Below are 12,914 nucleotides of genomic sequence, written 5' to 3'. Positions count from 1 at the left end.
ATCATGGCTGGTAGGAGGGGCCAGCAGAGTGCTGTACATGGCTTCCTGAAAACATCCCAGCACCCTGCCTCTGTATTCCTCTCAGGAGCCCTCAGCCCTGATGCAAGCAGTGGGCTGATTCCTGGGAGGCGTAGTACAAATATGAAAATGCCTTGATGGGTGGGTGTCAGTCTGGAGGAGTGGGCGTTTCTAGGCAGGCTGTATTTGCATGTATACCCCCCCCCCCCAAAAGTAAGGGCCACATGTGATGCTGAGTCTCCATTATTAAAAGAACTGAAATCCAATGAATGAAAGGGGTGGGTCAGAGGGCTAGATGATGCTGGACAGGCTCCAGCCAGGAAATGAGGCGGGCTCTATCTGTCTTAAAATAGATTTTATAGAATGAAGGGGGTGGGGCCAGTAGTGCTAAGGCTGGGGAGAAAAAGGGCTAAATGATGGCGAGCATCCTCCAAGCCAAAAAATGAGGTGGGCTCTATCTGTCCTAAAGCAGCTTTTAAAGAATGAAAGAGGTGGGGCCTGGACCAGTAAGGCTGGGGAGAAAAGAGCTAGATGATGTCGGGCACCCTCCAGCCAAAAAAATTAGGTGGGCTCTATCTGTCTTAAAGCAGCTTTTAAAGAATGAAAGAGGTGGGGCCAGGACCAGTAAGGCTGGGGTGGAAATGGCTAGATGATGCTGGGCATCCTCCAGCCAGGAAATGAGGTGGGCGCTATCTGTCTTGAAGCAGCTTCTAAAGAATGAAGGGGGCGGGGCAGGACCTGTAAGTCTGGGCTGGAAAGAACTAGATGATGCTGGATGTCCTCCAGCTAAGAAATGAGGCGGGTTCTATCTGACATGAAGCAGCTTCTAAAGAATGAAGGGGGCGTGGCCAAGGCCAGTAAGGCTGGGGAGGAAAGACTTGGATGATGCTGGATGTCCGCCAGGCAGGAAATGAGGCGGGTTCTATCTGTCTTGAAGCAGCTTCTAAAGCAGGGGTGTCAAACTGGCGGCCCTCCAGCTCGTGTGAAACTACAAGTCCCATCATGCCTTTGCCTTTGGGACTCATTCTTGTAACTGTCAATCTTGCAATGCCTCATGGGACTTGTAGTTTGGCAACAGCTGGAGGGCCGCCAGTTTGACACCCATGTTATAAAGAATGGAGGGGGCAGGGACAGGACCTGTAAGGCTGGGGAGGGAAGAGCTGGATGATGTTGGATGTTCTCCAGCCAGGAAATGAGGCGGAGCTCTGTCTGACTTGATGCAGCTTCTAATGCACATTGTGAGAAGCTCACAGTGTGCAGTGATATCAGAGGAAGCCATTTCAGTCCAGGAGAGGAGCCGGTACACCAGTGCAAGACAGGAGGGGAGGAGCCAGTACACCTGTGCTAGACTGGAGGGGAGGAGCCTGTACACCTGTGCAAGACGGGAGGGGAGGAGCTTGTACACCTGTGCAAGACGGGAGGGGAGGAGCTTGTACACCTGTGCAAGACGGGAGGGGAGGCCGGAGCTCAGCCTGACCCTAGAAGTCATATGGAGCCCCAGCTGCCATCTTTTGAATCTTTTCATTCACCTAATCTGTGTGCCCCCAGGTTCTGGACCAGCACGTCTCCGAATTCCTCCTTCCTGATCTCAACCAGATTGCAGAACATTCGGACCCGACGGAAATGGGGCGACTTTTACAGCTGATACTGGGGTGCGCCATCAACTGTGACAGGAAGCAAGGTAAGTCCAGAGCCCAGGACAGCGGCATCGGCCCGTCACTCCACTGATCCCATCACTCCGCTGATCCCGCCACTCCGCTGGTCCCGCCACTCCGCTGGTCCCGCCACTCCGCTGGTCCCACCACTCCGCTGATCCCGCGACTCCACTGATCCCGTCACTCCGCTGGTCCCGCTGATCCCGCGACTCCGCTGATCCCGTCACTCCGCTGGTCCCGTCACTCCGCTGGTCCCGCCACTCCGCTGGTCCCGCCACTCCGCTGGTCCCGCCACTCCGCTGGTCCCGCCACTCCGCTGGTCCCGCCACTCCGCTGGTCCCGTCACTCCGCTGGTCCCGTCACTCCGCTGATCCCGTCACTCCGCTGGTCCCGTCACTCCATTGTTCCCGTCACTCCGCTGGTTCCAGGACTCCGCTGATCCCGCCACTCCGCTGGTCCCGCCACTCCGCTGGTCCCGCCACTCCGCTGGTCCCGTCACTCCGCTGGTCCCGTCAGTCCACTGATCCCGTCACTCCGCTGATCCCGGGACACCTCCCTCTCTTCCTGCTGATGGCGCTGTATTCACGGAAAGCGTTGTGCACATTCCATCATTTCATAATAAGAGAAAATTTGAAAAAACACGTAACGGTGTATTTCGGGGTCTCCCAACTACGGCCCGCGGGCCACATCCGACCTGTTGGTGTGTTTTTTCCGGCCCATAGCTGGGATCAGTGGAGGTGATTGACCATTAAGCTGGTTGTAACCCTTCCATATACCCAGTGAAGTGACTGGCCTCAGGTGACACACAGAGGTGAAACAAATCCTCCTAGATAAGTTGTACTTGTTTATCTGCAGTATTCTCTTCTCTACATGGTTCAGTCCAGAATTTATAGTTTGTCTGAGCTGTCAGAAAAAAGCGGGTAGAGAGCTGCACTTACACTGCCCACAGGGACAGAGCTGAGGGGGGCTCAGATGGGGACACTGATGTAAGGGGGTGCTCAGATGGGGACACTGATGTAAAGGGGGTGCTCAGATGGGGACACTGATGTAAGGGGTGCTCAGATGGGGACACTTATGTAAGCGGGTGCTCAGATGGGGACACTGATGTAAGGGGGTGTTTAGATGGGGACACTTATGTAAGCGGGTGCTCAGATGGGGACACTGATGTAAGCGGGTGCTCAGATGGGGACACTGATGTAAGCGGGTGCTCAGATGGGGACACTGATGTAAGCGGGTGCTCAGATAGGGACACCGATGTAAGCGGGTGCTCAGATGGGGACACTGATGTAAGGGGGTGTTTAGATGGGGACACTTATGTAAGCAGGTGCTCAGATGGGGACACTGATGTAAGCGGGTGCTCAGATGGGGACACTAATGTAAGGGGGGCTCAGATGGGGACACTGATGTTAGCAGGTGCTCAGATGGGGACACTGATGTAAGTGGGGAGCTCTGATGGGGACACTGATGTTAGGGGGACTCTGATGTAAAAGGGGAACTCTGCTGGGAACACTGATGTAGACGGGACTCTGATGTGGACTCAAATGTAACGGGGTAACTTCAATGAGAATATTGATTTAAGGGGGACTCTGATGGGGACTTGGATGTGAGGGGGACTCTGATGGAGACACTGATGTAAGGGGGAACTCTGATGGGAACACTTATGTAATGGGGGAACATTGATAGGGACAGTGATGTAAGGGGGACTGTGATGGGGACACTGATGTAAGGTGGACTATGATGTGGACAATGATGTAAGGTGGACTATGATGTGGACAATGATGTAAGGGGGAATCAGATGGGTACTGGGATGTAAGGGGCACTCTGATGGGGACAATGATATAAGGGGGACTCTGATGGGGACACTGATGTAAGGGGGACTCTGATGGGGACACTGATGTAAGGGGGACTCTGATGGGGACACTGATGTAAGGGGGACTCTGATGGAGACACTGATGTAAGGGGGGAACTCTGATGAGGACTCGGGTGTAAGGGGGGACTCAGATGGTGACCCTGGCATAAGGGGAGACTCTAACGGGAACGCTGACATAAGCAGAGGGAGCTCTAATGGGGACCCTGATGTAAAGGAGGACTTTGATATAAAGGGGACTCTGATAGGGACCCTAGTGTAAAAGGGAATCTAATGGGGAACTGGATATTAGGGGAGGATTCTGATGGGGATCTTTTTCATCCCACAAATTGTGCCCCATCACTTGACACATTGGGGTGGATTTACTAAAGGCAAATAGACTGTGAACTTTGCAAGTGCAGCTGTACTCATCAAAGTGCAGGTGCTTCAAAGCTTAGTAAATGAGGCAAAGCTTCACTTTGCAAAAGAATATCCAATCAGATGCAAGGAACATGAAAAAAAAACAACACATTTTGCTTGCACATGATTGGATGATGGAAGTCAGCAGACCTTCCCCTCATTCACTAAGCTCCCAAGCAACTGCACTTGCAATGTGCACAGTCTATTTGTCCTGGGATGTGTGACTTCATTTGCCGAGGCCTGGAAACTAGAAAGTGGCTAAAGAAATGTAAAAAAATATTTTAAAAGAAGTAAATATTATAGACTTTCCTGTCTATTTACTAATTCTAACAGCATAAGGATTCACAGTAGTCAGTGTTGACTGAAAGAGTGAAGTTCTACTGTAAGGGCAGAGATCTCATGTCTAGAGCCTCTGAGTGATAGAAAAAACCATTAGGCGGTCTAACTCGTCAGCATGGACCAAGAACTGGGCAGCACAGTGGCTAAGTGGTTAACACTTCCGCCTGGCAGTACTGGGGTCGTCAGTTCGAATCCCAACCACGGCACCACCTGCCTGGAGTTTGCATGCTCTCCCTGTGCCTGCGTGGGTTTACTCTGGGTACTCCGGTTTCCTCCCACACTGCAAAGACATGCCGGTAGGTGAATTGGCTCCTGTCTAAATTGTCCCTAGTATGTGTATGTATGAATGTGAGTTAGGGACCTTAGATTGTACGCCCCTTGAGGGTTAGGGACCTTAGATTGTACGCCCCTTGAGGGTTAGGGACCTTAGATTGTACGCCCCTTGAGGGTTAGGGACCTTAGATTGTACGCCCCTTGAGGGTTAGGGACCTTAGATTGTACGCCCCTTGAGGGTTAGGGACTGATGTGAATGTACAATATATATGTAAAGCGCTGCGTAAATTGATGGCACTATAGTAGTACCTGAAATAAAGAAATAAAATAAACTGAAATGACAGATTTTGGCGGAGTGACCCTTTAAGGCAGGGGTGTCACACTGGCGGCCCTCCAGCTGTTTCAAAACTACAAGTCCCATCATGCCTCTGCCTTTGGGAGTCATGCTTGTAACTGTCAATCTTGCAATGCCTCATGGGACTTGTAGTTTGCCAACAGTTGTAGGGCCACCAGTTTGATACCCGTGCCTTATGGCATCGTTCTTACTTACTGTTGCGGTCTGTTTGTCATTCCCGTGTTTCATTCATTGCAGAACACATCCAGATCATCATGACCCTGGAAGAGTCCGTACAGCACGTGGTGATGACAGCCATTCAGGAGGTAAGCAGCCGCTGATTGGTGGATTCAGAGGGAGACTCAACACTGCTAAAAGAATCAGCTGATTTCTAAGTGCCCCAGTGGGTTATCCAGTGTGGTAATCCAGCGGTCACTGCGCATAGGGGTTAATATAGGTGGGCAGCACAGTTGCTAAATGGTTAGCACTTCCGCCTGGCAGTACTAGGGTCATTGGTTTGAATCCCAACCACGCCACCACCTGCATGGAGTTTGCATGTTCTCCCTGTGCCTGTGTGGGTTTCCTCCGGGTACTCCAGTTTCCTCCCACACTCCAAAGACATGCTGGTAGGTGAATTGGCTCCTGTCTAAGTTGTCCCTAGTATGTATGAATGTGAGTTAGGGCCCTTAGATTGTATGCCCCTTGAGGGTTAGGGACTGATGTGAATGTACAATATATATGTAAAGCGCTGAGTAAATTGACGGCGCTATAAAAGGACCTGAAATAAATTAATAATAATAGTAATGCTGGAGAGTGCAAAATCTGGTGCAGCTGTGCATGGGAGCCAATCAGCTTCTAACGTCAGCTTGCTCAGTTAGGCTGCTTTCACACTGAGGAGTTTTTCAAGCGTTTTTGCAGAAAAAAAAAGTATGTTTTCACACTGAGGCATTGCACTTGCGGTGTAAAAACTCCTGCTTGCAGCATCTTTGGGGCATGTTTGGGGAGTTAAAAAAAAACGTCCCAGGAACGCTTCTTCCCATTGAAATCAATGGAAAACGCCTTAAAAAAGTCTCTGAGAAGCGTTTTTGGTGCAGTTTTTAAGTCCCGTGTCCTTTAAAAACACTCAGAAAGCGTGGCAAAAGTGCAGTACAAACGCCTATGTGTTTTTGCTGTGTTTTTGCGGCGGATCAGTGTGAAAGTAGCCTTAAACTTGGACAATAAAATGTGAAAGCTGATTGGTTTGTATGCAGAGCAGAACCAGATTTTGCACCTTCCAGTTTTAGTAAATCAACCCCATAGTGTTAGCGAGCCCTTAGTCACTGATTTAGCACTGATGGCACCTCTTTTTTTTTCTTTTAACCACTTCCCGTCCGGCCCATGTATATGAACGGCCGGGCGGTGGCAGTGCAGGGTCGGGTGACCGTTTATAAAAGGCCTCCCCGCTCCCTGCTTGTGCGCGCTCCCTGGGAGCGCACAGCACCGCGATCCGGTGCCCGCTGTGTCCTCCGGACACAGTGGAACACTGATCGTCGTACGGGAGCTCTGTGCGAGGTCCAGATCATGTGATCACTGATTGGTTAACCACCACCCGTCCGGCCCATGTATATAAACAGCAGGATGGTGGCAGTGCAGGGTCAGGTGGCCATTTATAGAGTGAAATCTCTGAATGATCACAGAGGTCACATGGTACAGGGCTATTCACAACAGCCTTGTACCATGTGACAAGCTGTGGCCAATCACAGCTCTCACAGTATTTCTCAATGGATGCAGGAATGCAGCCAGAGAGGAGAAATGATTGCTTTTACAGCCTTTATGGGTATAAAAGCAATCAGTGTAATAGAAAAAAAAAAAAATCTTCATCACCCCCCATAAGTAGTACAGTGTCACCATGACACTGTACTGCTAGGGTGACAGTATGTAAAAAAAAAAAATTAATAATATAAAAAAATAAAAATGTAAAACATTTTTTTGTTAAATTATAATTTTTGGTTATAAACTGATGTGGGTTTTTTTTTTACTAAAAATAGCTGAATACATTTTGGCCAAGATTTATGATGAAATATTATTTATTTGCAAAATTTTATAAGAAAAACGCTTTTTTAAAAAATTTTGGGAATTTTTCATTTACATAGCAAAAAAAATAAAAATCCCAGCGGTGAATAAATACCACCAAAATAAAGTTTTAGCTGTCTCAAACAAAATGCTAAAAAATTCATATGGGTACAGTGTTGCATGACCGTGCAATTGTCATTCAAAGTGTGATAGCGCTGAAAGCGGAAAATTGGCCTGGACAGGAAGGGGGGAAAGTGTCCGGACAGGAAGGGGGTGAAAGTGTCCGGACTGGAAGTGGGTGAATGTGTCCGGACTGGAAGTGGGTGAAAGTGTCCGGACTGGAAGTGGGTGAAAGTGTCCGGACTGGAAGTGGGTGAAAGTGTCCGGACTGGAAGGGGGTGAAAGTGTCCGGGCTGGAAGTGGTTAATATGGATTTTTGATATTTGCACATTAGATATATTCATAGCACTTAGCTCTGTCACACAGGTTCATTATTATGTATCACAAATATTCTTTGATATGCAGCAGCTGTCAAGTTTATATCAACGTATTTAGCAATTTATTTTAGAATTGACTTCTCATATATATATTTGGACAATTATGCCAATTGGATATCCATGTTGCAGTGAAAGAAAATTGATACCTGTTGATGGAACATGTAAATGATGAGGTCATTACAATGGTCAGTAGTGAAGTCTCAGTGTAGCCCAGTTTTTGCCCGAATGTCAAAAAGATCCTTGCTTGATTGCCACGAGGACAAGTCCAGCGTACATCTTTTTGTGACACTTTTTTTTTTTTTTTTAAGTCCGCAAACGTGCAACTATAACGAAAAAACCCGTAAGTGATCACAAAAAATGTGCAAGTGCAAAACACCACACGAAAAAGTGCACTTAGGGGTGTGTTTGTCCTACCCCCGAAAGGGTTGGACCGTTCACCCGATCCCCCGGGGCACGAAGCTCCTGACAGGGACAAGGTTCCCATTTGGTCCTCCTGGCCAAAAGGCCTGGTGGACCACCGTTCCTTATGCCCAGCCGAAGCCGGACATCCAGTACTAGGCAAGGAGGTTCTCCCGAAGAGAAAACCCCCTAGGGATCAGGGGAGGAAGGAACCGTAGGGCCACACATCCTCCCCCTAGACTTCAGGTAAGGCCCGAGGACCCACACCCTCCATCCGTGAAAAACACACACATAAGAACAGAAAAAGTGACAAGACGTGGGAGTGGTTAAATTATATTAAATAAATAAATATAAAATAAAAAAAAATGGTACCGTGCCAAATAGTGCACAGACCAGGCCCTGAGGCCTGTAGCAAAAATTGCCCCGGACTTAGCCAAAAGACCTGGTCCTTAGGGCGCTGTGCAAAAAGAAGTGAAAAACAGTGACCATGTGTCATTTTCACACCGTGGGGTCCCACACCCAAGTGTTACTAGTGACACCCCTGAGCGCGTCTCCCCAGGGGGCACTGAGTTTGCGGACTTTTTGCGTCCCCAGCCCCTGGCCAGACCAAGGTAGCTTGCTCAAATCAGGAGGTACTGGGTCTTTCCAGCCTTCCCAGAGGAATTACTCCCGAGGCCCCAGAACGAATCATGGCGCTCCCTGGTTTCTGTCCCTCCGGTCCAGCCTTCCGGACCCCCATCATACCAGTGAGGGTACTATCCAACCAACACCACAAAGACAGAGTGGTCGGGAGCACCCCCACTGGACACTGATAAGAACAGATACTACACTTGATCTTAGCCAAAAGGCCGAGACACTTGGTGTAAAGAAACCTAATGCAGAATCCATGCACAGGAGGAGCAAATACAGAAAATAAATACTCTCCAGCAGCTGGCAACGCTGTGGCCCCTCGGGCAGACTAAACCATACATACTTAAATCCGGCAGTGCTGGTTTTGTGTTCATATGGTGTAAATAAACACTTAGGCGTGTTCGGACTAGCATCTGAACCCATCTGTACCAACCGATAGAAAGCTGGCACCTGCACTGGGAAAATCATTTGGGTCTGAGGCATTCCCACATGCATGCCCCCTTGTATACAGTACATGCAGCCATGGGACAGGGAATGACCCGGCCACAGGTGATTGGTCCATTCAGGTGACAGCTTTATGGTGGGTTCAAACATGTGGGCTCGGATGCTCAAATACGCCTGAGCTCATCAGTACTCCTGGCGGGGGGGGGGGGGGGGTCACACTGTGCACATGCTACCAGACTTATACAGTTCTGTGAAAAAGTATTTGCCCCCTTCCTGATTTTTAATTTTTTTTTTTTGCATATTTGTCACAATTAAATGATTCAGATCATCAAATTTTAATATTACACAAAGATAACCTGAGTAAATACAAAATGCAGTTTTTAAATGATGATTTCATTTATTAGAGTGTTACTAAACCCATGACCCTGCATTCACTACATCTGGTCTCCCCGGACCCTGCATTCACTACATCTGGTCTCCCCGGACCCTGCATTCACTACATCTGGTCTCCCCGGACCCTGCATTCACTATATCCGGTCTCCCCGGACCCTGCATTCACTATATCCGGTCTCCCCGGACCCTGCATTCACTATATCCGGTCTCCCCGGACCCTGCATTCACTATATCCGGTCTCCCCGGACCCTGCATTCACTATATCCGGTCTCCCCGGACCCTGCATTCACTATATCCGGTCTCCCCGGACCCTGCATTCACTATATCCGGTCTCCCCGGACCCTGCATTCACTACATCCGCTCTCCCCGGACCCTGCATTCACTATATCCGGTCTCCCCAGTCCCTGCATTTACTATATCTGGTCTCCCCGGACTCTGCATTCACTATATCCGCTCTCCCTGGACCCTGCATTCACTATATCTGGTCTTCCCAGTCCCTGCATTCACTATATCTGGTCTCCCCGGACCCTGCATTCACTATATCTGTTCTCCCCGGACCCTGCATTCACTATATCTGGTCTCCACGGACCCTGCATTCACTATATCTGGTCTCCACGGACCCTGCATTCACTATATTCTGTCTCCCCGGACCCGGCATTCACTATATCCGCTCTCCCCGGACCCGGCATTCACTATATCCGCTCTCCCCGGACCCCGCATTCACTATATCCGCTCTCCCCGGACCCCGCATTCACTATATCCGGTCTCCCCGGACTCGGCATTCACTATATCTGCTCTCCCCGGACCCTGCATTCACTATATTTGGTCTCCCCGGACCCTGCATTCACTATATCCGCTCTCCCTGGACCCCGCATTCACTATATCCGCTCTCCCCGGACCCTGTATTCACTATATCCGGTCTCCCCGGACCCTGCATTCACTATATTTGGTCTCCCCGGACCCTGCATTCACTATATTTGGTCTCCCCGGACCCTGCATTCACTATATCCGGTCTCCCCGGACCCTGCATTCACTATATCCGGTCTCCCCGGACCCTGCATTCACTATATCTGGTCTCCCTGGACTCTGCATTTACTATATCTGGTCTCCCCGGAAGCTGCATTCACTATATCCGCTCTCCCCGGACCCTGCATTCACTATATCTGGTCTCCCTGGACCCAGCATTTACTATATCTGGTCTCCCTGGACCCTGCATTCACTATATCTGGTCTCCCCGGACCCTGCATTCACTATATCTGGTCTCCCCGGACCCTGCATTCACTATATCTGGTCTCCCCGAACCCTGCATTCACTATATCTGGTCTCCCCGGACCCTGCATTCACTATATCTGGTCTCCCCGGACCCTGCATTCACTATATCCGCTCTCCCCGGACCCTGCATTCACTATATCTGGTCTCCCTGGACCCAGCATTTACTATATCTGGTCTCCCTGGACCCTGCATTCACTATATCTGTTCTCCCCGGACCCTGCATTCACTATATCTGGTCTCCCCGGACCCTGCATTCACTATATCTGGTCTCCCCGGACCCTGCATTCACTATATCTGGTCTCCCCGGACCCTGCATTCACTATATCTGGTCTCCACGGACCTTGCATTCACTATATCTGGTCTCCACGGACCCTGCATTCATTATATTCTGTCTCCCCGGACCCGGCATTCACTATATCCGCTCTCCCCGGACCCCGAATTCACTATATCTGGTCTCCCCGGACCCTGCATTCACTATATCCGCTCTCCACAGACCCTGCATTCACTATATCTGGTCTCCCCAGACCCTGCATTCACTTTATCTGGTCTCCCCGGACCCTGCATTCATTATATCTGCTCTCTCCGGGCCCAGCATTCACTATCTGGTGAGATGAGACAAAAGCTGAACTTTTTGGAAGGTGTGCGTCCCGTTACATCTGGTGTAAAACTAACACAGCATTTCATAGAGAGAACATCATCCCAACAGTCAGACATGGTGGTGGTAGTGTAGTGGTCTGGGGCTGCTTTGCATCTTCAGGACCTGGACAACTTGCCACAATTGATGGAACTATGAATTCTGTGCTCTACCAGAAAATCCTGAAGGAGAATGTCCGGCCATCAGCTCCTGACTTCAAGCTCAAGCACACTTGGGTTATGCAGCAGGACAATGACCCGAAACACACCAGCAAGTCCACCTCTGAATGACTCAAAACAAAACAAACTTAGGGTTTTGGAGTGGCCTAGTCCAAGTCCGGACCTAAATCCCATTGAGATGCTGTGGCATGACCCTAAACAGGTCATTCATTCTACAAAACCCTCCAATGCGGCTGAATTAAAACAATTCTGCAAAGAAGAGTGGGCCAAAGTTCCTCCACAGCCATGTGAAAGACTCATCGCCAGTTATTGCAAAGGCTTGATTACAGTTATTGCCGCCAAGGGTGACCCAACCAGTTGTTAGGTTTAGGGGGCAATCACTTTTTCACATAGGGCCAGGCAGGAATGGGCAGCTTTTTTTTCCCTTAATAAATGAAATCATCATTCAAAAACTGTATTTCGTATTTACTCGGAAGAATGTAGTATGTAAACCACCTGCGCTACTCAGAATAAAGATAAATATAAAGATCCGGAAGCTGCTATCACCTGGCTATATACCTGAATACGTTGCAAACATAAAAGGAAAATGGTGTTGTGCCTCCATACTCAGTCCCTAAATACACTTAAATGGCATAATTGGTGCATAAATATAAATCTCAAATTCTAACAAAAGAAATATACACATCCAGAAAGGACAAAGTCATGTGATAATATGCAAAAATATATAAATGTATAAAAGAGAAATAAACATCACACACTGAAGAAAATGGTGAGACAATGTACATGCATCCCTTAATCACTTCTCGTCCACCCGTTGTATATAAATGGCCAGACAGTGGCAGTGCAGGGGCGGGTGGCCGTTTATAAATGGCCTCCTCGCCCCCTGCTTGTGCGCACTCCCTGGGAGCACGCAGCAGCGTGACCTGGTGCCCCTCAGTGATCACAGGAAGAGTAGTAAGCAATGATGTCACTTCTGACATCATTGCTCACTATGTGTGAAATCTGTGAATGATCACAGAGGTCACATGGTACAGGGCTATTCACAACAGCCTTGTACCATGTGACAAGCTGTGACCAATCACAGCTCTCACAGTAGTTCTCAAGAATGCAGCCAGAGAGAAGGAGAAATTATTGATTTTACAGCCTTTATGGGTGTAAAAGCAATCAGTGTAAAAAAAAAAACTTCATCACCCCCCACAAGTAGTACAGTGTCACCATGGTGACACTGTACTGCTAGGGTGACAGTATATATATAAAAAAAAATAAAAATGTAAAAACATTTTTGAAAAATTATACATTTTGGTTATAAACTAATTTGGGTTATTTTCTTTTTTACTAAAAAGATAACTGAATAAATTTTGGCCAAGATGTATGATGAAATATTATTTATTTGCAAAATCTTTATAAGAAAAACACTTTTTTTCAAAGTTTTTGGACTTTTTCATTTACATAGCAAAAAAAATAAAAATCCCAGTGGTGAATAAATACCACCAAAATAAAGCTTTAACTGTCTCAAAAAAATGCTAAAA

General features: G+C 48.4%; 1 protein-coding gene and 1 pseudogene across 1 annotated transcript in view; one reads left to right on the top strand and one right to left on the bottom strand.

The window, feature by feature from the left end:
• Nucleotides 1–12,914, top strand: part of HOOK1 (hook microtubule tethering protein 1) — a gene marked incomplete at its 3' end in the record, with an annotated part of 130,781 nt that overhangs the window by 45,786 nt on the left and 72,081 nt on the right. Inside the window, exons 5-6 of the mRNA XM_089659580.1 lie at nucleotides 1,567–1,699; nucleotides 5,144–5,211. Of these exons, the coding sequence (XP_089515706.1) occupies nucleotides 1,567–1,699; nucleotides 5,144–5,211 (201 nt within the window). The remainder of the gene's footprint in view (nucleotides 1–1,566; nucleotides 1,700–5,143; nucleotides 5,212–12,914) is intronic.
• On the bottom strand, nucleotides 8,564–8,687 carry LOC149438998 (U2 spliceosomal RNA; annotated as a pseudogene).

Source organism: Staurois parvus, unplaced genomic scaffold, assembly GCF_062004578.1.
Source record: "Staurois parvus isolate SC_StPar_1 unplaced genomic scaffold, SC_StPar_1.0 ptg001167l, whole genome shotgun sequence".
NCBI lineage: Eukaryota > Metazoa > Chordata > Amphibia > Anura > Ranidae > Staurois > Staurois parvus.
The sequence above is the reverse complement of the archived record's forward strand: the minus strand, read 5'-3'. Positions and strand labels throughout refer to the sequence as shown.